At 34.5% G+C, this 26,706-nt stretch overlaps 2 protein-coding genes across 2 annotated transcripts; both read left to right on the forward strand.

Annotated features, from left to right (window-relative positions):
• The first annotated feature begins 128 nt into the window (after positions 1–128).
• Mo25 (calcium binding protein Mo25) lies at positions 129–4,820 on the forward strand. Its single transcript, XM_081972093.1, has 5 exons — positions 129–780; positions 840–1,008; positions 1,065–1,229; positions 4,037–4,141; positions 4,197–4,820. Exons 1-5 carry the CDS (start codon positions 383–385, stop codon positions 4,377–4,379), a joined length of 1,020 nt encoding a protein of 339 aa, XP_081828219.1. The 5' UTR covers positions 129–382; the 3' UTR covers positions 4,380–4,820.
• An 8,556-nt stretch (positions 4,821–13,376) lies between these two features.
• On the forward strand, positions 13,377–26,031 carry LOC145725323 (uncharacterized). Its single transcript, XM_081974036.1, is given in 20 exon segments — positions 13,377–13,456; positions 14,023–14,070; positions 16,860–16,883; positions 16,946–17,185; positions 18,386–18,522; positions 18,524–18,977; positions 19,025–19,255; positions 19,315–19,395; positions 19,447–19,569; positions 19,636–19,755; positions 19,849–19,971; positions 21,292–21,459; positions 21,521–21,670; positions 21,753–21,923; positions 21,980–22,084; positions 22,136–22,300; positions 22,434–22,529; positions 23,269–23,403; positions 23,463–24,002; positions 25,485–26,031. Coding segments are annotated over 20 exon segments (3,228 nt in total). The 5' UTR covers positions 13,377–13,404; the 3' UTR covers positions 25,550–26,031.
• The last annotated feature ends 675 nt before the right edge of the window (positions 26,032–26,706 follow it).

Here is a 26,706-nt window from a genome sequence, read left to right on the forward strand (position 1 = left end):
TCACACGCCAACCAAGAGAGAGAGAAAACGAACTGTCTTTAGTTACCGCTTGGTGCCACATATATTTGACAGACAGATGTAAATATCCTAGATGAATGTCAATAATGTCATTCAAGCGTGAACATGTGTTGGGTTGGCAGTGTTGGCACTTTGCTTGTCAAGTCAAAATAATAATCTCTCTTTTGGATAGACAAAATCTGTGGTTTTTTGGAGAAAATTATTTTTTCAATACTAAACCCAGATTTAATCCAGATTTCAGAGATATGAACGAACCGTTAGTTTAGCGTACGTCCCGCCTAACAAAGCATCTATGAAGTTTCCGCTTTGAAGAGGTTACCTCCTGCATTACATCAAACCTACGTTCCATCAAAAAAAAGGACACATGAAGAAAATGCCCCTGTTTGGAAAGTCGCAGAAAGGTCCCGCGGAGGTGGTTAAAGCCCTAAAAGATGCCGTTAACGCTTTGGAAAAGGGCGACAAGAAAGCAGAAAAGGCCCAGGAGGAGGTGTCAAAAAATTTGGTTTTAATCAAGAATATGTTGTATGGAACTTCCGAGGCTGAACCACAAACTGATATCATTGTGGCCCAGCTAGCTCAGGAGTTGTACAACAGCAATCTGTTGTTGATGTTAATACAGAACCTCAATCGGATCGACTTTGAGGGCAAAAAGGATGTGGCACAAGTGTTTAATAACATATTGAGAAGACAAATTGGGACTAGGTCTCCTACAGTTGAGTACATTTGTACTAGGCCTGAAATATTATTTACGCTTATGAGTGGGTTAGTTTTGATCTTTGTTTCATAACAAACAGGACTTTCTAATTATGCAAATGTTGTAGGTATGAACAACAAGAAATAGCTTTAAATTGTGGAACTATGTTGAGGGAGTGTGCCAGATATGAGGCATTAGCAAAAATTATGTTATATTCTGAGGATTTTTATAATTTTTTCCGTTATGTTGAAGTGTCCACCTTTGACATAGCCTCAGATGCATTTTCAACTTTTAAGGTAAGCTCCTATTACTCCTTTCTCATTTAAGTACTGAAAATTGAACTGTTTTGTAGGAACTGCTAACAAGACATAAAATTGTGTGTGCAAATTTTTTAGAAATGAATTATGATAAAGTTTTTAACCATTACCAGAGATTACTCAATTCTGAAAATTATGTTACAAGACGTCAAAGCCTGAAACTTCTTGGGGAGCTGCTGTTGGATAGGCATAATTTTACTGTAAGTTTTTTCATTCACAGTAAATATTATTACAGATTATCAATGAGTCAAATCCATATTTATTCATGACATCTGGCTTATCTGCTGAGTGATATAAAACAATCTGTGATTAAACTAGAAAGATTAGAGAGTTATAGAAATAATCTCGAGAGAAATGGGGGAATTGAATGAATAAGTTTCTATGTATGAGCCTAAGGAGTGTATAAAGATCATTTAAGAAAAAGTAGGCAAATTGAAAAGGTCTAAATTATATTATAAACTCATTCAATATTTTTTTTCTATAAATCTACCATTGAAATATAAACATAAATAAAATAAATAAAATTTGGTAATTTTAATGAAATCCGTTGGAAAACAAGGAAAAATTATGAATTTGGTAATTTTACTTTCAAAAATTTTGACTGTTTCTAGCGGCGAAACCATACAACTAATCAATCAACTTTTATATGTCAATAAAAAGATCATTTCATTAGCTATCCATTGACATATAAAAGCTTATACAAAGTGTAGCAAATAAGCTAGTTATTAATGATTGAACAAAAAAATGCACTAAAAAAGTCATGAAGAAATGAGTCAACTTTGACGCCCTCTAGTGGCTAAAACGTCCAACCTATTAACCCCAGTTTGGGTATTTTTAGAAAGCTTATTTCCTTGGCTGTCCATTAATGTATAATAATCTACCAAAGATAGTGCAATTACGCGAGTTTTTAAAAATTAAACAAAAAGATACCCCAAAAAAATTGATCATCATTGACGCCCTCTAGCTGGCAAACGGCTAACCAATCAATTTTTATACGTCAATGGGAAGCTCATTTCATTGGCTGTCCATCAACATATAAAAGTAAATACAAAGTGCTACAAATACAAGTGTGTTATTTACGGTTTAGTGACAGGATGCACAACAAACATTTTTTGACTGGTTAAAGGCTAATTTGACTATAGAAAATTAGGAAAACACGGTCACGTGACTTACTAGATCTACCACGACGTGATGCTTGGAATTTTTTTGAAAAACTGTTTTGCAAATGACGATCTTTATAAGGGTCAAATTTGCCTGAAACACCGCCACTATCCTAATGGGTTTTTGCGCGTTAGGTTGTTCAGTTAGTGCAAGCGAAAATTGACCTTAATGATTGTATTTCTACAGTTTTGCTCTCGGTTTTGCTACTACTTTAGATTTGGCAATCATTGTGCTAGGTGTGTGTCAAATATCTGGGAAATATCTGCTCGATTTAAAAAAAATCCTTTAAAGATATTAAAGGGGTAACAGTCAAGGAAAACATTTAGTTAGCTTTGGAGCCCTCTGGCGGCCCAACGAAGCAACCCATAAACACAGCCGGCCATATTTTTTGAAAACCTATTTTATTTTCTATCCATAAAAGTCTATACAAAGTGTTGTGTGGAACAATAAAGACAGTTTTGATTAAATTTGACTAAACTACTACTTTAACCTTCATTAATTCGGTTATTCTGACAGTTAAAGGGTTGTTCAATGTATCAATTTAAAAAGTGATTTTTTTCCCACTATGTATATTTTTATTTTCTGTCTCTGGGCTTTTCAACCATGTAGTATTGTCTAACTGATGTCAAAAGGTCACATCAGCAAACCTTTCAGGACTTGAGGATTTAATTAGAGTATAGACCTCCGTTTTGCTGACAAATTCACCATTTTTATAAAACAGGGGGTTCCATTTAAAAATCTAAAGTCGGTGTTCTTTCCGAAGTCCAAAAGATTTTGGAAAGAGAGTTTGGACCCAACCTAGGCTACACTCCAACATGCAGTGAAAAATATTGAGTTGTTCTCTAGATACTTCTTAATATACCATCACCGTGAATCACCCTGTATATTAACATTAATTAAAAAATAATGCATAATAAGACATTTTGAAAATGACATGAACAATGAAAGTACTGCCACTGATAGCCTCTAATTTGTGTTGGCTAATAATATTGCTATTTTAGTATCTAATTATACTTATTAATGTACAATCATTCCAGTAAATTTTCAACTGAAAAAAATAGCTTAACTATTTACTACTACTAACTTTTCAAAAATTTCACTTACAAATGTTTGTTATCATAAAAATTGAATACTGTTCTAGGCTCTATTTTGACTTTCTATTGACTTTTTAGATTCTTTGCTGTAACTCTGTAATCAATTTTCAAAGTCAAAATGTTAAAAAAACATTCTAATATCATGAACATTGATTTAACGCGCTGTTTACAGTAATTCTAGCCAATTCTCAATGCTAAACCGTTGAAAAACAGTATCATAAAAATTGACTTACTCAAATTTCAGTTTTTTTAGCTAGTTTTTGACAATTTTGGTCGGTGACAGTACCAAAAATCGCCTGGTTTCATATATATAAAAAAAAAATGTTAAAAACTTTCATTCCATCTGCGAAAAGGGTCCTTTGCAGCCGGAAAAAAATCGTCTGACGTTAAAACTGAGAGAAGTTGTCAGAAATATAGTAAGAGAAAATAGTTGAAAACATCAATAAGTGTCAAATTTAAAGCAATAAAAATCGATGTTTTAACTAAAAGCTAAACTGTAATTTTTAACGTTTCATTAAAAATGTAACACAAACTTTATAAAATTGAGGGATAAAGCCAAAATGACTATTTTTTATGATTCACTCACATTAGTAAAATAAGTTGCGTTAAAGTACATTGTAAAATAAAAAAATACAACAATGCTTACAGTATTCTCTTTAAAATAAGGTTCATTTTGATATCACTTATTAATGGATTTTGTACCTTTGTAACCCCGATAAAAAACTATCTTAATCATTTATTAACCATTCTAGGTTATGACCAGATACATTTCCAATCCGGACAACCTGAAGCTTATGATGAACATGTTAAAGGAACGTTCCAGAAATATCCAGTTTGAGGCCTTCCACGTGTTTAAGGTACCCCAAGTTCTCCTCTACTGCCTTAAATGTCTAAAAACATCCGTTTTTACAGGTATTCGTAGCGAACCCTAATAAACCGAAACCGATCCTGGATATTTTGCTCAGGAATCAGGAAAAGTTGGTAGAGTTTTTAATGAAATTTCACACAGACAGGTGTGAAGACGAGCAATTCAACGACGAAAAGGCTTACCTGATTAGGCAAATTAAAGAGTTGAAACCATTGCCAGGACACTAACCCCTATCAATTTTTTGATTCCTGTAATAATAATAATAATATTGTTGCTAGATTTGATTTTATTCTTCTTTATTTCTTCAAAAATTTCGCTATTTTAATAAGAGATTCGTGTAGGAAAAATCTTAAGATATTTATTCTTAGTATCGCAATGGCTTAAAAAAGAGAGTATTCTATTATACCTAATTTTAGACGATCAAATAGTTTAGGTTATTATGGTTTTATTGGACGTACGCTCCTGTAATGATTATTATTATATGTTCATCTGTCGTTTATCTCTCCCTCTCAGTTGTCTTGCTTGATTACGTTAGCTAAAATTGAACATGTTCAGCTTTTCAGTTAGTCGAGCAATGAAGCGTATTAAATTATTATTATTGTCAGATTGTATTATTTATATAGTTCTTCGAGTATTCGAAAATAAATTGTCGTATTGTTTACACAGTTTGTCCGATTTTTTTTCTTAAATCTTCCAAATAGTTTAAGGGAGGAAAGTGCGCAACTTTTTTGAGGGTGCAAAAAGCAGTTTACAACCACAGTAGAGCATCTAATTTTTTCTACCACCAAGGTTATGTTTTATGAAAAAAAAGCAGCAGTTAATGTTGGATACTAATAATAATAGTGGTTACCTGGATGAAAATAGTAATTAAGATACAAAGGGCATTATACAGTTCGATCTTCAACTTGAAACGTATCGCACGTCTGTTTCGTGGGCGCCATTTTTTGTCGCTAAGAAACCACGTTTCTTGAAACGGTATTCAGAGAAATTTGAAGTTGACGACCGAATTCCGCAGCCGATCGAGTGGAAATGTGGGGCCTCTAAGTGGAAAAGTCGATTCCTAAAGGTCTACGGAGAATTGTCTTGTGCGGTGCACTTCCAAGAGGCGGAAAGGGTGAAAACCTAGGTCAGGACCACGTGGATGTGACAGTGACGGTTATAGTTTCCACGAGGAATGACTATATCTTTCACTCGGATCGTGCCCTTAAGCAGTTTTTTAGACCTTTTTGTGTTTGTGAAGTAAACTTTTGTGAAAATCTAGAGGTTCAGGGGCACAGGCCCGACTTTCTGAGCCTCTTACGTAATCGTGCTGGCAAATTGCTGAGAGCAGAGCCATTTAACAGACAAGTCAAGTCAAGTCAAGGGCATTATAAGGACAATAATGCATGAGGTCGAACGTGGGCATTATTTCCTGTAATGCCTGTAGTGTCTTCAATGTTTAATGTCTGATTTTCATTCTGTAGATATGTATTTAAAAATTGGTCGAAGGGCAATATAAAAAATATTGCCCTCACCTGAGGCCACTATGAAAAATAACTCCCTAGGGCATTAATTCTTAGATAATTGACCTTAATAGGTGTCATTATTGATGAAATAACCACCCTGTCGGACATTAAGGAAATTTTGGGTTTGTGTAATATACAGTATATCAAAAGCAACAAGATTGACTAATTTAAGAACACCTTGTAGGTATATCAACTTTTTTAAATAGTTTTATACATGCAATCCGCTTACACCTTTTAACCATACCCACGTCACAAAATCTTTTTATATAAATAACATTGATGAATAAGTCATGAACTTTAAGTCACTGTTAAAGTATTTGGAAAAAACAGGACATTTCTTATTGCCTTCCTACAGTAATTCCACGAATGAAAAATACCGGATCTGTTATGGAAAGTGCGCTTACGTATTCGGCATTATAGTAATGACCGTAATTGATTTGGTTTGTTTGTGAATAACCTTGCCGGTAGCCGTCAAAACTGTAACAACGTATAAAATGCAAACTAGAAGACCAAATGGGACATGAATATTTATAGCCGAGATTGTTCTCAAAGTATGATTACTCATAACGAATCATTATTGTTGGCCTTATAGGTTTTAACACGCGAATTAATTGTGTTCAGACAGACACCTAGTGATATCATGTTGCTACTAATTTACAAGAAATTGCACAATAGGTTCCCAATTAAGATTAATTAGTGGGTGCAAAAATGGTTAACTGTTTTCAACTCTCTTCAGATATTTTTCACGACAAATACAGGGTGGTATACATAAATAGCTGATTACTTTTAGATCATCAGTCTCAAATGGAAGAGGTTATCAACCTGTTTTTTTTTTTTAAAGTAGTAACTAATATTCTATACAGGGTGTCTCATGACGAACGACTTTAATCTATTTCCAATATAAATTACAAAGAAGTATGTATGTAAAAAGTTTAAAAATTCTCCTCAAAAAAATTCTGGACCATTCACCAGCAATCAAACAAATTTTAGACAATTAGCCAGCACAATCATTTTTACACATTCTGCTACTCTAGGACAATTATCCAGAACCAGAGATGTAAAAGCGGTAATTTTCGGGTCGGACAATCTCTATTTTTGGAAATTTAAAGTATGATGATTTGACATTTAAAATATGATGTATGATGATTTACCACATAATGCATCTCGATGGGATGCAACTTTTACCTATACACCTTTTTGGTACCTGAACAGCACAATTATTTTATCACATTCTTCTTATGGTACTGCAAAAGAAACCTTTGTCAAACATGAGGTCCTCCTGCTCTCTGGCATTTCAAATAAACCCTCAAAAAGTCAAAAATCTTCTAAACTTATGTCCTACTTTAGTAAAGTAACAGAAATGTTTATCATAAACTTTCTTCTGAGCTTTTTTAGTGTTTGTCAAATACAAGTTTTTTGACATTGGTAGTATTTGTAAAAAAAACTATAATATTGTTAATATTATAGTCAGAGTACTTAGTCACTTTTGTAATTGTCTATATTTTCTAGGTTACAAGTCTACAAGCAAGAATGTGATAAAGCGGTAAAAATGATTTTCTTCAACAATTCAAAACTGACTTGTTTATTGTTAGATATAAAACTTTGGTATTAACTTGTTACTTGGTGCTGTTTTAATTGGTAATAAGCTTCCAGTAATCTTGTCAGTAGACTGTAATTTAATTTTTTTCTCTCAGCACATTCCCATTCCTGTACAACCCACCTTTTATTGATACATACGGAAAATATTTACTAGACATATATCCGGTATTTATTAAAATGGTCATTTTCTAATGCATAGAAATGACATTTTACGTTACAAATAATCAACAACAACGTAATTAATTCTAACTTATGTGGTTTTAAAGGACAACGTCGTGTGATTCACGGTGATATTTATTAATGTCAACAATATTTAATTTTCTATTGTGTTTTTGACTTTCAGCTTTCCTTTCTTTGAAGAAATGATGACGTTTTATTTCCAGTTGTATTATTTACAATACTCACCAATAGTTTAAAGAAAAATACAAAAATTTCAAAAAAATTATATAAATTTATGTTTGAGGTCATCTAGCGACGTAACCCTAACAGTAACTATACATCATACTTTCTACGAGGATCGTTTCTGAAAGCTTTGGGTTACCAAAAACCAAACCTACCAAATCAAGGCTACACTAGTATCAATAAATCAAAGCTCTACCCATTGAATTGGATTTTTCGTAACGTAACCAATTCTTGGAATTGAAGCTGAAATTTACCAATGTAAACTCTTAAAAGTGTGAAGAAAACTTATTCTTTTTTCGAAAAGTAGTAGTTCATATGCCCACAGTGGAGTAGTGAGTGTAAGTGAAAGCAAAACTCAGAGTCGATCTCCACAAATATATTTTGTTTTTTCTATAGTACAGTCTTTTTACCTCCTCTTTAATCCAAATCCTCGAGGCATGGTGGAGTGCCTTCTTAGAAGCTGTGGTGTTGGAGTTAAATCGCAGAGAGACATACTTGGGTTGTAGGCCTCTACGCAGGCACTCAGAGTTGAGCCATATATCCAGACGGGCAAACTTCCTCCTTAGTAAGTTCTTCTTGAGTTCACGGACCAGAAAAGCTTGACCAGCTGATTGTATCAAAAAGTCCATATTTGTGGAGATCGACTCTGAGTTTTACTTTCACTTATTCTTTTTTGTTCTTGATCAAAAACATACGAATTTCTCGAAGTGAATTTTGTTTGAACAAAAAATGTGTAAACCTCGCCCGTGAAATATTTCAATTTCAAATTTTCTTTCGGACGTCCAAATGTATTTAGACTTAGTTAACATCAATTTACTCTTCAAGCCTTCGCTAGATTTTGATCATATTTTTTACGAATTGTAGCTTGATTCTTCATGAATACATCTGTCTTATTACGATTTTTAAATGGTTTGTCTTTATGTCATATACAGGGACGAAAAGGAAGTAAGAAATTTTCTGTGCTTTTTGAGACACCCTGTGGAGAGAACAACTGAGAATTGAAAACATCAAATTGTAGCCCGTTATTTTCTGAACATTTCCCTTTTTTATTCCCTCTGATTTTCATAGGTTTCCTAATCAAATTTGCTATACGTCATTGGTTCTTGTGAAGCGAAAGTCAAGAACATTCATCATTTTGATTCTTAAAAATCCAACATGGGTGATATGTGGCGTAGGCTGTAGGTAGCATTGATTTAAATTGGTACAAGTTACAGCGATGTTGCTGACATGTTAGGAAAATCAAAATCTACGATATATCGTAAGACGTTGGAGACAAATGGGAGAGTATGTGAGGAGACGAGGTCAAGGAAGAAAACGGTCAACCACGGCTAGAGATGACAGATTCATAGTCTTGCAAACATTATTAAGTAGGCGTAAAACAGTACCGCAACTAAGCAGCGAAATGGAAGAAGTACGTAGAAGGAGAACAAGTGCTCGGACCATTATCAGATGGCTTAAGGAGGTTGGTTTGAAGGCCTATAGAACCAAGAAAGCTCCATTACTCCAGCGATGTCATCGTGTGGCCAGACTAGGCTTTGCTAGGGAGCACAAAAATTGGGAAAACAATCAGTGGGCCCATGTTTTGTTAACAGATGAGAGTCGATTTTGTGTTAATTCCATCGACGGATGAACAATTTAATTTTACTCCCACTGTCTCCTATGGTGGAGGCTCAGTGATGGTCTGGGGTGGAATATGCTTAGGGGCTCGAACAAGGTTGGTGGATGTTAATGGAGCTTTAAATGGATACATTCCCGATGTTCTGCAAGAGCATGTCGTACCATTCGCCCCCCATATCGGAGAAAACTTTTTGCTAATGCACGACAATACCCGCCCTCACAAGGCTCGTTGTGTCTCCGACTTTTGAATGTCGTTGGAATAAGAACAATGGCGTGGCCGGCATGTTCTCCAGACATTAATCCGATTGAACATGTCTGGGACAGGTTAGGTAGACGATTAAGGTCTATAACTCCTGCAGTTCTGCTCTGGTTGAGATTTAATTACCCCTGTATACTTTTAAGCATTCTTTACACAATAAGCTGACAGGTAAAAGTGTGAGGTGACCAATTACTTAAAGTGAAAAGTTCTCAGAGGAACGAAATGAATTTCATATCCAATTCGAGTGTCGACTTTGGTGAAATCACATGAAATTAAGATAAATATTCACCTTTTCTTCGAAACGATTCGATGCAGCTGGAATACATACAAAATATGAAGGAAATCGAGCGAAGGGTTCCAGAGAAAATGGATGTTAAGCTAAGTGTACATTTTGACCGTTCCCCTAATTTTTCCGGTGTGTGTATTTTAGGTGCTGCACTAAAAACTTCAAGGTAAATATCTCAGAAATGGATACAAATAGGTATATGAGATTAAACACAAAATACGTGCGTCAAATATTTTAAATAAACGACCACCATCGACTTTGGTGGCTACCCAAATTTTCAGATTTTTCATATTTGTACTTTTTTTATAATCGATAGATGCAGTTCGTGGAGGACCAACCTGTATTGAATAATCTCCACCAAACTTGACCCAAAATTAAATTTTTTCAAAACTCTTGTTTTCAAGTAAAACAAAGTAAATAGCAATCAATGCTGGTTTACCTTTAAGAGACAACAGACGTTATCAATAGGTATGTTCGCAGAGAAAATCATCACGTGAGAATTCAACCAATTTCTGAGTTGGAAACCAGTCAGGGATTGCCTCTGCGAACAGACCTAACGTGACAGAACGATTAGCAAACTTGAAGTGGAATTGGCCTGGCTATGCCAGAACGTCAGATTGAAGATGTTTGCAGTGAAGAATGTAGACCCAGGTATCTAGAAGTATATCCAGAATAAGTCGGAGGTGCAGACAATGCAACAATGCAAACAATGTAGATGATTGTGGCTATGGAAGACCAGAGGTGCATTTGTTATCCAAAGATCCCAATTTCAGTTTTTAGGGAATATATTAGGATAGGTTAAGTAGGATAATCTGATGTTCTCAGAATGTTTAATTTTTTTATTATTTCACTACTTCTTAAATTTTGTTTCGTTGATCACTTTTGGTCTTAACACTAACTGAGAGATTAAACATATTTTTGTGCTGGAATAAAGTTTTATATAACCTTGAACTTGTGTTTTTTTGTTCATTATTACGGTTTACTGTATAGTGATTGACATTAGAATGCTGGTGGCTATCAGGTTTAACCTGTCTCATTGATATTCTGATCACTCATTAGTAAACCAGTCTGCTAAATCGATGCACAAATTTGAATACTTACAGGGTGTCCGTAAATTAGATTTTTGTCATATCATGTTGCAATTAGCAAATTAGTCATAATTTTTACTATTTGCAAAATTAACCGGAGCAATTTCGAGAAATCCTTCACACTTGAAGCGAAATACCTTCGACTCTAATAAAGTTCTGGGAAATCCACGTCCGGTTGATTCTTCCTCTATACGCGCCGGTTATATGGAAATAACCATATTACTGGGTCTCCTTATACGAGATAATCTGGGAGACCAGTTTTAGAATAATTATAATAACATCGCGTAAGTATAAATAGGCAACATATTAAGATTGCCCATTCAGTTAGTTGGATTAACGTATTGCAAAACGGGTCGGCGACCATGAAGCACGAACACTCAGTATTATTGGTTGCGTTTTAGTGGCTGTGGTGACTGTGAATCTGTGTAAGTGAATCAAATAGTGTGAGATTCATGGAATAGGAACATCTCAACCCATTAAAAAAAAACAAATCTTTATAAATTAAAATTATAATTTAACTTAGTTCTGGGAAGTAGTCAATCCAAAATTACTTCAATGAAATTCAGACACTTTAATCAACTATATACAGGGTGTTTGAATTAAGAGTGTTGGTATACTTTGTGACTGATCTTGTATACTTGTAAACCTTGTTTTACCCTCACGTCATGTGCTGTTTGTTATTTACTATAACAATATGCAAACTTTGAAAGAAATAAAATCAGTAGCTTTCCAATTGTTTGCAATATTCCAGACTTTTTGGACACCCTGTATAACACTATAGAGTTGAATTTTTACACTTTTTTATATTTTTCCAAATAACCGAGTTACGTTTGGTTGAACTTGCTTAGAGTCTTTCAAACATTTTTTTGTGCTCAGACATATTTTTTAGGAAAAGTGCTCTAATGCAATCTAGTTGAGGATACAATTTTATACAGCATTCTTGTCGTACACTTTTTTGATATTTTTCCAAATAACCGTGTAGCGCCTAGTTAAACTTCTTTTAAGTCATTTTTGGTGCCTTATCACAGTTTATCGGGAGTATTACCACGTGCAATTATCGAAATGCAATTATCACTTTAGAATGCAATTATCGCTGACAGTCTGGTGAAAATGCACTGCTCCTATGGGACATTTAACACATGAGAAAAATATTGGGAAATATCTCTCTGAGAAGGCCCTTTAGGGCACAAGCAATGCTCTAATGCAATCTGGCAAAGGGTAAAATTCCCTAAAAATTCTTGCCTTTCACACTTTTTACACAATTTTCCAAATAACCCACGTTTGGCTGAACTTTTTTTCATATTATTTAAGAACAGCTAATTTCAAGACTATAATTCCCAAATTTCGAAAATACTGACTGAAATTGTGTTTTATTGCATTGTAACTGAGATTCTATCATTTTAATAATAATGATTACAGTTTCAGTAAAGTAAGGTTTGTTTATGGAAAAAATACAGTTTGTCTCTGGATTTTAAGGTCAATTTACTGGTTACACAGCAAATTTCAGTACCGTAACTCCCAGATTTCGAAAATACTGACTGACATTGTGTTTCATGGCATTTCAACTGCGATTCTTTCATTTTTGATGGTGATGATCACAGTTTCAGTCAAGTAGGGTTTGTTTATGGAAACAATACACTACGTATCTGGATTTTAAGGTCAATTTACTGGTTATACAGCAAATTTCAGTACCGTAACTCCCAGATTTCTAAAATACTGACTGAAATTGTGTTTCAATGCATTTTAACTGAGATTCTTTAATTTTTGATGATCATAGTTTCAGTGAAGTAGGGTTTGTTTATGGAAAAAATACAGTATGCCTCTGGATTTTAAGGTCAATTTACTAATTACTCAGCAAATTTCAGTACCATAACTCACAGATTTCGAAAATACTGACTGAAATTGTGTTTCATTGCATGTCAACTGAAATTCTTTCATTTTTTATGGTGATGATCACAGTTTCAGTGAAGTAAGGTTTGTTTATGGAAAAAATACAGTTTGTCTCTGGATTTTAAGGTCAATTTACTGGTTACACAGCAAATTTCAGTTACCATAACAAAATTTAATCAGCTTATATTTTGTACACAGTCGAGAAGACATAGTTTCCGAGATATAAACAAAATACCAAAAAATAAAACTTTTGTAGACTCCCCTACCCTAAGGTTTAGGGGCTAAAGGCGGGGACTGTTGATTTGTTTACCTCCTAACTAGTCCAGATAAAGTCAAAAATTGTGTTCCTAGCATTTCCCTCTATGTTTTTTTTAAGCATTTGTTGCCTGGACTAACTGGAATACCGGTACACAATTTACAAACAACAAGCATACCTCTCAACTCCTGTTAAAATATTCGTGTTGGTTTTTCCAAAAGCAATTGCAGGCTGGTGGAGGAACCCATTAAAACGCAACCAGGACAAGACCAGTCTTAAAACTCGTTTGTGAAATAAAAGCCTTGCCAATTTGGTTTCAGTAGGGACATTTTGCTAAAGAGGTCAACAGTATGCCGGGAAAAGACACATCATTTTTTATATTTGTGCTATTGACGGCTTTTTGTAAGTGGGTTTGTGTTTACGTGAATAAGTTCAAGGAAAATTATTAACTATGTGCATTATGATTTATGTCGTCATTACTGGTTCAAAGAAACCCGGTATTGAATACCAATGATTTGGTAACGCAAGTTGGTTGTTAGTGGGTTTGCCCATCTATTGTTGATTTGCTTTTTCTGTAAATGAATGAATGATTTGATTTTAATGGAGAGGAATTCAAGTTTAATCGGGCAGGGTCAGTGATTTTTCAATAGAAGTTCAAGGATAAGATCTGAAATTCTGCCAAGTAATTTTAAAATATTTACTGTTAACAAACAACTTGATTTTCAACGGGTTTGTCCAAAAAGCTGGGATTTCCTCAATTTAATTACCACTTACACTTAAATTGCTATAAAATGCTAATACGTTGAAACAACAAAGGCTACACAATCTGATTTGTGTGTGTGTGTGTTCAATTGCTTTTTAAAGAAAAGTGACTTTGTTTGACCTTTAGGCACTTTTTTATTTTGAATTTCTTTGTATTGTTGAAGGTTTTAAAAATCTGACAGGATTATAAATGTTTTTGTTTTCAGGTCATGGTTTTGCTATTAAAGAACCTGGAGCCTACACCGCTAGTTTCAGTAAGTACAAAGTCTAGATCAGAGCAGATGTTGGTTATGTCATTAAAAGTGCTTTTCTGGTGTTTTTTTGACAACATTTTGACTTTTTAATACGGTATGACTGTAATATCTAACCTAACCTAAACATTTTTAAAACATCTGGCCATGTTTTGAAAAATACATTTTTACACATTATACATAAAATATGTTTAGAATTTGTCGTAGAATCCAAATAAGAAACCATATACAGAGTGTTTCATTTAAAGTAAGCTAGTTGGTAACTACTTCCGGTATAGCCGGAGGTGCACTTTTAAAATATTTTAGATGAACTACCCCAATTGACTTTGATTTACTATCAATTTTTCAAAAACATAGTTATGAAAGTTTTTCCATAATGGATTGTGGCGTTTCGTAGTGGACAACTCTTTATACTGTACAAATTATACACAGATTATTTCAGAAAAACTGAAAATTTGACATCATTGTTGAGGGCGGATGTTCTACCATTCAAATATTCTGATTGGTTATTCCAAAATTCTTACAGATCTCCCTTTTTGACCGAATTCTTCCTCTAATTTTGAACAACTTTATATTTCTAATCTTTTCAGTATAGAATGCAGGAGAAAATGGCGACTAAAAATTATTGAAGTCTTTGAACTTCAAAAATCTGAAAATGACAACAGTGTACAAATAGTCAATTATAAACTTGCTTACTTTAAATTTAATGATACCTACTCACTTTGAAATATCATTTCTTTTAATTCTGCCAGAATTTCTAAACATATTTCACGTAAATAAATACAACTGTCTTTGCTCGTTGACATTTCCTTTAAAAGTTTTTACCAAAATCTACATTAGCCAAATTATTATATGGAATTAAATTTCTTGTTATGAAACTATAATTAATTTTTATAGTATTTTGATATGTGATACAGGGTGAATAATATTATTAACTTAAAAAATCCCAACCGGAGAAAATTAAATTAAAAAAAAAATTATCAAAATCTGTTTTCACATTAGTTTTCATAAAAATTTTCTAATCAGATTCTGAAAGATGTTGACAATTATACTCACTTTGGTAATTTAAATAGTAATTTAAAGTGAAAGTTGTATGGTTTTAACTGACTTTTTTAGGATGCTATCAAAATTTAAGTTACTTGGAGTTTACAAAAAACATTAAATAATAACAAATAATAACAAAATTGACAGTTCCTATAAGGTGTATTTTCAAGTTTTTAGGTCGATTTATAAATTTGTATGTAGTTTTTCACGTTTTCAAGTCAATTTTCTAAGTAAAAACCTAAAATCAACGACAGAAATTTGACAAATGACTTTTTAAGTAAATTTTCAGGTCCTGAAACATTTTTTCAAGTTTTTAGGTCAATTTTTGCGTTTTCAAATTAATGTTCAAATTTCCTAGTCAATTTTCTTAGTAAAAACCTAAAAATTATTGGAAAAAATTTGAAAACGGACTTTTGAAGTCAATTCTCAGTTTCTAAGTCATTTTTTCAAGTTTTTAGGTCAGTTTTCAAGTTTCGACAAATGACTTTTTAAGTAAATTCTCAGGTCCTGAGACATTTTAAGTTTTTAGGTCAATTTTTGCGTTTTCAAATCAATGTTCAAATTTCCTAGTCAATTTTCTTAGTAAAAACCTAAAAATCATTAGAAAAAACTTGAAAACTGACTTTTGAAGTCAATTCTCAGTTTCTAAGTCATTTTTTTCAAGTTTTTAGGTCAGTTTTCAAGTTTCAAGATATTTTTTCTTTCCCAACAGCGACTTGAAGCATTTTTACTGTCTTCAAAGTGTCAAATTAATGTCAGAAAGCTTTTAGGGTCGATTACACCGACATTTTTAAAGGCACCCTAGGTTAGGTTTTAATTTGACTATGACATTTTGCATATATGATCTGTCACAGTCAAATCGCAACTTAGCCTAGGTGAATCTTAGGGTGCAATCAATTATGTCGGTGCAATCCACCATTATTATCATAAATTTGTCTGAAGTCTTCGTGACTATTTTACAGTCAAAACAGCGACTTGAAGCATTTTTACTGTCTTCATAGTGTCAATTGAAGTCAGAAAGCTTTTAATGTCTTTAAGTTGTCAAAAATGCTGCCTGAAGCTGTTTTGGTAATTTTAGACAAACAAAACAGGGATTTTAAGCCTTTTTACTGTCTTCAAAATGTGAAATTAAAGTCAGAAAGCTTTTAATGTCTTAAATTTGTCTATTAATAACATTAAATGCAACACCCGGTTTAAATTATTATTAATTAAAAAAAACTATTTCAGATATGCTATATTTATCTGAACCCTTTATTGAAATATTAATTTGTAAAATAACCCAGTTTCTGCAGTTTCTGAGCTGCTCTTTTACATCGTGCTAACCGCAACACTATTGAACATATACAGGGTGCTTAAAAAACAAACATAAAAACACTAAACTTGAAACTAGCGGCCGCGTTTACCCTGTTCTACGTGAGTGTAAACCCACAAAAGCTAAATTTCTGTAATTCTAACGGTTTCCGAGATAATTGACTTGTGTTGTACTTACTTTTTTTTGAAAACGCATTCAAATTTTGTAAATTACGTATCTCCGCCATTTTTGTTCGTCTTGAACATGATCTTTCATGTCGTTCGGAAGCGTTATTTGCTTAAACTGACTTGATTATATTATTTATATTCGCAGTTTTAACATACAATAACAACAACTGTGGATTTCTATGATTGATTGCTCAATAACGGTTTAATATCGAATATTTTTGAGAGATATAATACAAATTATATAATAAATTGGGTTTTGTCTTTTTCAGGTAAATCATCCTCTTCAGCATCAGGTAAGAAGTTTAATAATTTTTAAAAAAATTCATACAGAAATTAACTTAAAACTTACTCCCAGCTTTCAGTCATGCCAGTTCAAGTTCCTACACCTTTGGTGGCAATCTAAATCCCACCGATCTCGAAGCCCTCAAAGCTCAGGCTGTAGCCCATGCCAGTGCCGAGGCTGTTGCAGGCAGCGGCGCTACAGCCGGAGCTGTAGCAGGAGCTACAGCCCACGCTGCAGCCGGCTCCACCTCTTCAAACGCTGTAACAGGATCAGCCGTGTCAAATTCGGGCGCGGTCGCTTCTTCCAATGCTGGTAAGTGTGAGTCCGCATTCAAATCGGTTTTTTTTCTGAACGTAGATGGGTGAGGTCGAATTATTGTAATCTTGAAATCAGCTGAGTGGAATTTTAATGAGAGATTTTATTGTTTTGCATTCAGGTTTGACCTTAACATTTCAATTTCGGACGATCGAAAGAAATTGCCTTAATGAATTTGGAATGACTCATGATATAGTTTGGTTCTACGAAAATGATTGTTACGTCAATAAGTCGTCATATATAGGAAGTCATTTAATGGTTTAATGTTCTGAATTTTATTTGGTGGAATCTCCATTTTTGATGCAAATAATGGCAGTTCATGGCTTCTGAGGAACCGATTACGTCCAAATTACGTCCTTTAGTCTGTTCTATTAATTCTTCTCTTATTAATTTCAATTTTTTCTGACCTTCTTAGACAAAGTGCATTTTTAATTAATCTTTGCTGGACTCAGAAAATATTTACTTTTTATAGAGCGGAGCTTTGCTCTAAATAAACTACGAGGCTTTGTTCCTGATGAACCAATACCATTACAAAACTTGGGATACTGATAAAGCACATTTTACTTTTTACAAATCGTGAATTTAAAATCTGTATTTCAGTTAGTTAAGACACCGTGATTTTTTAAATTATAACCCCAGTTGGACTCAGAATGTTATTGACGTCACATTTTACATTCTCTAGTTTGTTGTTTCGGATGAACCGATCACATCACAATTTCCAATATTTTGTCCCAAAATCTTGTCACAAGATATATTCTGATGAAGTGGTCATGTGTCATCGCATGACGTCATATTCGTTTTGGCAAACTGGCATATGTCACGTACGAAGTTTGTTGCCATCTTTGTCTAGCCCGTTAAGTTCTAATGGTTCTTTTTCCTATCATTGGTTTTCTATGTTTAATTTTCACAAAAGTGCAAATATACCGATAATTATTTGAGAAAATATCATTGACTTGGGAGAGTCGTCAAGTTCATATGTTTTGATGAAATTCACCAAAAATCACCATAAAGATTTGGTTTTTCTAGACTTGAAAACTCTAAAATTAGAAAACTTTTAATACTTTGAAGTCGTTTTAAAAGAAATTGTCAAAATAAAATTCCACTCTGACTCTCGTTATTTATCTATAAATTGGAGTTTTTCTAGTTTGTTTTTGTCTTGAAACCCATCAAGTCTTTTCAAATAAACTAATATTTCAGGAAACGACGCCGATGTAGGTCTATCTTCTAGTGGTGCTGGCACTGACTCCAATACCATCTCCGTATCAGGACTGGATGATGGTTCTTACAAAAAAAATCGCCTCAGACAAGTACACCACCAACTATTCCGGCGGCAGCCAAACGAACTACGCTGTCAGTGGCGAATACGTGCAGCCCCAATCAAACTCGGTAGTAACTGGATGCACCAGCTGCAAGGGACCATTCCCAGGCCCTAATGGCAGTATTCACGACTACAAACCTGCCGGAAGCGTCGCTTCATCAGGATCGTATGCAACTTCTAGCGGTTCTGGAGTTTCAGGGAGCTCTGGAACTCAGTACCAGCCAGTTCCAGTGGTAGTACCTGCGGGTCACTCAACCCAGCCACAATTACCTGGATCAGATGGAAGTATTTACTCCAGTAAACCAGCTTCTGGACAGTACGAAAACCAGTACACCAGTTCAGGACAATCATCATCAACCTCTTCAGGAACAACCTACACTAAACCAGTTTCTGATCACGTTTTACCCAGTTTGATCGCAACGTTGCCAGGACCTTCTGGAAGCATCTTCGACAGCAAACCTGCTGGTGGTGGTAATTTGAGATAGTTTGCTGTAAGAATTTAACTGACAGTTGTTTAGTTGCAGGAGCTAGTGCATCAGCTGTAGCCGGTGCTTCAGCTTCTTCGACCACACAAGAACAGCACGTTATTCCAGTTGTTTCTTCCCCATGTTCGTCGGGATCGGGATGCGGTTCTGCTTATCACGCTACACCAGGTCTGGCAAATATCATACCCGTTTTGCCAGGTCCTTCTGGTAGTATTTACGATAGTAAACCAGTGTCTGGTGGTGTCCATTCTACAGCAGGTGCAGGTACGCCCAACATTCAAAATTAAAAAATCAATCTATAACTTCCTCTCTTTATTTTTCAGTTAGTGGATCATCTTCGAATGTATACAACACTGGAACAACGGTACATACTGTGCAACCAGTAGTGGTGCCTGTAGCTCCTGGTAAGTATTTGATAACTATGCATTGCATTTTGTATTAATTTAAATTGAAAGCTCCCCAACCTAACCAAAAACCATTATTCCCGGGACCCACTGGAAGCATTAATTCATATAAACCGGTATCACCCATTGGCACTGGAAGCATTTCATCAACATCATCATTGACAGAATTGAATGGTAATCTGTTCACCAACCTTTGATTCACTGTCAAGAAATTAACTAATACATTATTTGAATATGTAGCTTACAGTGGAGCTGGTTCCGTGACTTACAACCCACACACCACAACACAGTCCGGAAGTAAAGTGGTCCAAAACACTTTTGGGAGCAGTGACAATAGTGTGACGCAGAGCACCTCAGGAGGTAATTGTTAGTTTGCTAAAATTACATAACATATAAAGAATCTTAAACACCTGGAATAACCAAATTACTCACTGTAAATGGTTTTATGGGCAGGTTGTGCTTCGTGTAAGGGTCCATTCCCCGGACCTTCAGGCAGTATTCACTCGTCTAAACCGGTGTCGGCCATATCATCAAGTTCAGCAGGTTCATCATCATCATCGTCATCTGAGTTAGATGGTAATATTACAACTTACAAATTTAGGTTTTTTTGTATAATATTAGAAACATTAGGAGAAAGACAAATAGATCTCAGAGTGAGGGCTATATTTGGTTCTACTCTCCCTTTTCTTCTTCAGTTATCTCTCTGGAGTTTTGTTAAAGTTTTGAGTGTTGAAGTAAGTTGGTTGCAGCTGTGGGGCTAAATTATTTCTGAAAAATATGATTAAATGTTGACAAAAATCAATTAGTTAACCGATTTTCCTAAACTATTCTAACTTCTTCTGGTGTCTTCAAAGAGCAGAGAAAGCTAAACATATTTAGTTCATACTATTGTTGATAAGTTTTAGTTGGTTCTTAAACATGCTCTCAAATATTGATTAACTTATTTTTTTTCGCTCATTTTTAGACGATTACAGTACTACTAACTATACTATAGTCATATTTTGTCCATGTTTTGTGATTTTTCTGTCACAGTAAGTATCTGATCAGGGTTTGTTCCTCTTTCTAGCTAAGGTTGTAGTGTCGTCCGCATAGAATGCTGATCATTATTCTTAATTTAAAGGTTTTTGAGATCTGACAGTTTCAGGTAAAAGGTTCTCCTTTATCAATGTAAATTCTACAAAAAGTGCTACGGAGTACCTAAATTTGCTTTCTTCCTTTGTAAAACAAATAACGTCATAATACCAACGTCAGGACGTTTGAGTGAGTTCTTCTTTCTTTATAAATTACACAAACATTAAAGCTTTTTCACAATTTTTTGTTGAAAATTTTCTGTAATTTAAAGAAACATTTTGGGATACAGCTATTTAGGAGAGGATTAGTATCTTTCTCCTGCCTCGTTGACCTTTTCCGCCAAACTTGGTCGAAATACTTGTTTAAGTCTAGCAGGACATATTTTGATGAATCACTTGAATGAATGAATGATTGTAGTTTTCTTCAGGAAAAGCTCCACATGAATCGAATACAACTACATGCAATTTCCAGCACCTTCCAAAAAATATTCATGCTCAGATGTTCCTGGCAGTTTCTTCTAATACAGCTCTGCCACTCATTCTCGTATATCAATAATTTCGGAACTTTTGTCTATAAAATCTAAAAATTAGCCGTACACTTAATCTCGGAAACTTCCTAAACAGTATATCTCCTATCCTTCAAGTCATCAATAATTATTATTTGGAGGCCTTTTTAGCGTTAGAGGTGCTAAAGCATATCTTGGATGGTTAAGCCCTGATGACTATAATTTTTCCCGGAATTGTCGTTCTAAACCATTTGGATATCTTTAGTTTGATATTTTTTGTAAATGAAGATAATAAAATGAAATAATAAAATAAATTTCAGCTTACAGTGGCGCAGGCTCAGTTACCAATATTCCTGCTTCCCACCCAATTGTAGGACCTGTGTGCAGTTACACTCCTGGATCTGGAAAGCAATGCGGCAATCCAGTAATTCAGGTGACCCAAACCGCTTCTGAAAGTGGATCGAGCAGTTCCAACCAATATGAATCAGGTATTTACCCCCTTTTAGTCAATTGGAAACACATAAAAATAACGTGTGGTTGCTGTTGCAGGTTCAGTTACCAGTATTCCAACTTCTCACCCTGTAGTTCGCCCTGCTTGCAGTTACGCCTCTGGTTCAGGACAAAATTGCGGTGCTCCTGTATCGGAAATCAGCCAAACTCAGGAATCTGGGGCTAGTTCTTCTAGCCAACAGGCAACAGGTACATTTAAAACATTTTGACATACTACATATTCAAATTTGAAAGTAAAATTTTTCTTATCCAATTTATGGACTTTCCTTAGATTCAGGAAGTGTGATAGTGACACCATCTATTCATCCTGGAATCCCAGAAGCTGGCACCTACTACATCAATAAGCCATCTCAAAATGTTGAGGCTCCCCTGCCAGCATCTCCAAATTTCTCGGGACAAATACCCTGTACAGATAACAGCTGTGGTGGTGAAACCCAAAAAGGTATTCTCCTGTACTCTGTATTTTTAGAACAAATCAGAAATTTTGTCCATTTACAGCTTCCAGTGGTGCGGTAGCTTCAGCTGGTGCATACGCTACAGCTCAGAATTCTGGAAATTCTGGAATCGTGTACCCATCTAAAGATACCACAGGACAATACTCTGGTAATGTAATTTACCTTTTTAATAAAACAAGGTTAAAGTTTGCATTTTTAGGCATAAACCACGATCAAGCCCATTTGTCTGGAGGAGTGGTGTTCCAAAACGAGGATGGCTCTTATTACAACCATCCTGCACCTGCCAAACCCATTTACAAAAACTCTGCATCCGGTGGGTATGCTGTTAGTTCAAACCCTGATGACAACACCGGAGTTTTAATTGGTGAGTCTTCTGGTTTTTTTAACTGTTGAAGAGAGAATTACTCCAGAATGATCCAATTATGCAGTTTGAAGCTCAAAATGGCTGAAGAAAAACTTTTTTTTTGCATCTCGCTGAAAATTTCCGTTTTTTCCAGGTCCTGGATTACTATCGAAACCAATCTATAAGAACTCAGAATCCGGTGGGTATGCTGTTAGTACCAACTCTCAAGAGAACACTGGAGTACTTTTGGGTAAGTCCACGACACTAAATTTGTCTAGAAATTCTTTTATGTTATCTGTCGATTTTAATGTCATCAATCACGTGGTACCTAACTGTCAAATTTCTGATGGCTACTGGAACGGTCTAATAATAGAGATCACAAAAATGTTGGAAAGTTGTAGGACTTTCATTCTTTACAAGCTTCTGGCACTTCCAAATAACTTGTTGACGCTTGAAGCAGTTTCAGATTACTTTTTAAGGCTTCTGACAGTTTCAGGGGAATTTTTACTTTCCAATTGCTTTTAGAGTGGTCTGACACTTTTTAGTAACTTTTTGGAGGTCTCTTGTATCTCTAAGACTCTTGACAGGTTAAAATAGTATTTAAGTGCTTCTGGTACATTCAAATCAAATATCAGAGGCCTCTGGTACATACAGATTACTTTTTTTATAGCCTTTGGCACTGTCAAATGACTTTCAGATGCGTCTGACACTTTCAAGAGATTTCTTGAAAGATCATCAAAAGATCTTTGACATTTCTAAATCACTTTTGAGAAAATAAAGTACTATATTACAGGTTTATGGCACACTTTTAAAGATCTCTGGCACTTTCAAATCAGTATTAAACATTTATAACATTTTCTGACACTTTCCAAACACTCTTGAGAGGTTGAAGTAGTACTTAGAAGTAATAACTTTTAAACTCTCTTTAGTACCTTTAATTCAAATAAGTAATGATTTCACGTTCAAAAATATGTTTTTCACTGACCCAGGTCCTGGTACTGGACATTTGCCAATTGAAACGGACAAAACCAAGGAACTCGCGTCCAGTGGTGCCACCATTGAAAAAAGCGACAAAACTACTCAAGGTGCTTCCAGTTTCAGTTCAGCATCATCACAAGCAACAGGTTAGTAAATGCACTTTTGGCTTTCAACACTCACGCACACATGTAAATATTAATTCTAGAACACACTAACACTGGCACTGAAGTGACCATCGAAAAACTCAAAGGTACTGAAATCACACCTGAATATCCTGCTAAACCTAATTGCTTAACTGGAAATTGTGGTTTGGACGCAAACGCTGGGTCTGGAACCCCCATTACAATACCGTGTTACGGAAAATTCTGTTCTGGTGGTGCCACCCAGGTTTACGTAATCGAAGAAAAAGAACCTTATCCAAACCAGTACGGTAACGGCTATCTGGGTCAAGGTTATCAATATGGGGGTTCTGGAGTAAACAACGGGTACGCCACTGGACAAGTACTGGTCAATCAAGGGTCGCATACCTACGACGTCACTAACAAAGACATTAAGGGCAGTGGTTACGCTGGAAACTACGGTGGTCATTATGCTTCCATACCTTTGAACCCACATTCGGGTTATAGTTACGGGTGTAAGTCTGGAAAGTGCGGAGGCCTGGGACCGCTTCCTGGGCTTAACATACGGAATTCTGCTTTGAGTGGTGCTTATTCTAGTTCGGGGGCGTTTGGTGGAGCTAGTGCAGGTTGGTAGTACTAGAAATTGATACCTAATACATAAGAAAAGTGATGGTAATAATAGGGTGCTGCAAATTCAGAATATTTTTGATACGAGGTTGGTTAAAAAGTTATTCTGAAATATCTCGAAAAGTATTAAGAAAAATAAGTGACCTGTGTCATCAATTAGTTTTTGAGATATTGCGTCCTTTTGTTATTTAGAGCAAAATCGTCCTCTTTTATTAATGTAGAGAATCAATTTTGGATATATCTTACGTTGTTTTGCCAATTCTTGACCCACAAATAGATACGATCAGTTGATGTTGAAATAATTATACTGTCATTTGTGCGTTTTTTATGGTTTTTGCAAACATCTCCTTTATACGCCATTTTAAGACAAAGTTGACCTTGTTGATATGTGTGTAGCAAATTTTAGATACATTTTTGAAATTAAAATGCAAACAATTACCTACATTTCCAAGATATAGTGATTCCGTTTCATATGTTTCAACTTGATTGAAAATAACACCACATTTAGTGCCACGTGATTTATAAGTAGTAGATTTTCTTAAGTTAGAAATAATTTTTATTGATCACGTGGCTTTTCTCTAAATTTTCAACTTCAGACTTTTGAAATTAAAATCTTAAGAAGTCTTACACCCGAAACAACATGGAAATACTTATGGTAGAGCCATGCTTCTAATGAATCAATCTAGTCGAAACTAGAGGCATATTAGTAAAACATGCTTTCCTCTACTAATTCTGAAAATTGTAGTTTTCTATCTGACTTCATCTCGACAGGATGATTTTTTTAATTGAAATTAGTTGGTGTCAAGAAAGATATAAATATTCAGAATGTATAATTGCAGAGCTTAGCTCCGAAGTAACTCAGATCCTGATAAACCGATAATAACAAAACTTGGGACAATAATACACACATTCATCTATAAATCCTGAAAATTACTGATTTTTGTCTCACTTCCTTAAAGCAGGGTTATTTTTTTATTAATTATAAAACATGGAACTAAAAAATATTGATAATGTACACTCTAAAGCATCGCTCCTAAAGTACTGAGTAGTTCAACTTCTGACGAACCCATCATGCCAAAACTTGGGACACTAATACGTCAAACATTCATCTATAAATCCTGAGAATTTCACTAAAAATCGGATTATTAGAAGTACCGTACAGAACGGAAATATGGTTTAACGACTGTTTCAAAGTTTCAAATTAGTTAAAAAACAATTTTCCAAAATTTTTATCTCCGAAAGAAGTTGAAGTACGGCCCGGTTATTATATCGGTTTTTGGACATACATACAAAAAAAGGAAAAATGTTATGATTTTTATATCTAATATCGAAAAACACCTGATGACATGTTGAAAGGAATGATTTGAATATTTTTTTTATACAATATTATTATCGTACCATTCTTATAGTTTAATTAACATTAAAACCTATTAATATAATATAATAACTATTTATTAAAACAATTTTTATTGTTATTTCAGGTAGTTTTGCCAGCGCAAGCGCAGGAGCCACCGCCTCGGCCGGATCTTACGCCGGTAGTTATTAAGTAGCATTCTAAAGTAACATTCTCAAAATGCATTGTGATCATTTTAAAGTGGGAAAGGAAAAGACTTATACATTTAATTGTAATAAAATTACATTTATATAAAAAAATACAATGAAGTTTTAGTTCATCACTACCCGTTGCTAAGCTTAATAGGTAATGCAGTGTCATAATGAAAAGGCATTAAATTGAATTTCACTATGACACTGCATAAACAAATATGGAAAGTCATGTTATGTGATGTGTCATAATTACTTACTTTACTATTTCACTACTCATCACTTATTGATAGGACATTATTTGATCGATAATAATTGTGAAAATGTATAATCATCATTAAACAGTTTAAAATAATGCAATGTAACTTTCAATAATAATAACGAATCTGCAAATATGTTATTTACTTGGAAAATAGCGTTTCATCTTTTTGCACTTGTAGGTATTGTCATGCTCTAAAATATATCGTTACGTCAAAGAATTCAAAAGGTACTCTTATTTAGACACCCTGTATATTCTATAACTTTTGGTGGAATACATTTTCAACGAAAAGTAAAAAATGAGCACTCTACAACTCTAGATTTGCAAATGTCGCAAATAGCTTGGAACACACTGTATAGTTAATATGTCTTTCTGAAGTGCGATGGTGAGACATGCCAAGAACAATTGTAAGCTGTATAATTCTTTCTAACGACAGATTTATTTAAATAAAGTGATGTTGCTTATAATAAGTAATATAACAAAAACTATCTTCATATATGACATACGTATACAGTGTGTTGTTACTGTTTGATTAAATTTCAGCAAATTTTCTTTCAGAAAAATGCTCGAACACTTATTATTTTAAAACGTGCATTTGTTGAGAAAAAACAAATACATAAGGTGCTCCAAAATTAATATACCAGGTGTCCAAGAGCACCCTGGACATAGGAGATTAACATGGGAAAACGGTTTTGATTTTTTTGCGCCTGTACGGTTGATTTGATTGAAAAATCGTAATAATGAAAGTTGTAGTACCTATCACGGACTAGTAGACCGTACGAGCAACAATGAAATGTTTAGCCGTTGCCCGACAACCGCCTATACAGTGCAGGCCAAAAGTTTAAATTTTCTCATTTTTGTTAGTGTTTTACGACGAAAGGGCTCAAGTTAGAGATCCGAAA

This window comes from Ips typographus, linkage group LG2, assembly GCF_016097725.1.
Source record: "Ips typographus isolate SLU linkage group LG2, UJ_Ityp_2.0, whole genome shotgun sequence".
Lineage (NCBI taxonomy): Eukaryota > Metazoa > Arthropoda > Insecta > Coleoptera > Curculionidae > Ips > Ips typographus.

Coding starts and splice junctions, on each gene's coding strand:
- Mo25 (XM_081972093.1), top strand. CDS start 383: ATGAAGAAAATGCCCCTGTTTGGAAAGTCGCAGAAAGGTCCCGCGGAG. Junction 1,230..4,036: donor TGGATAGGCATAATTTTACT/GTAAGTTTTTTC, acceptor TAACCATTCTAG/GTTATGACCAGATACATTTC. Junction 4,142..4,196: donor AGGCCTTCCACGTGTTTAAG/GTACCCCAAGTT, acceptor CCGTTTTTACAG/GTATTCGTAGCGAACCCTAA.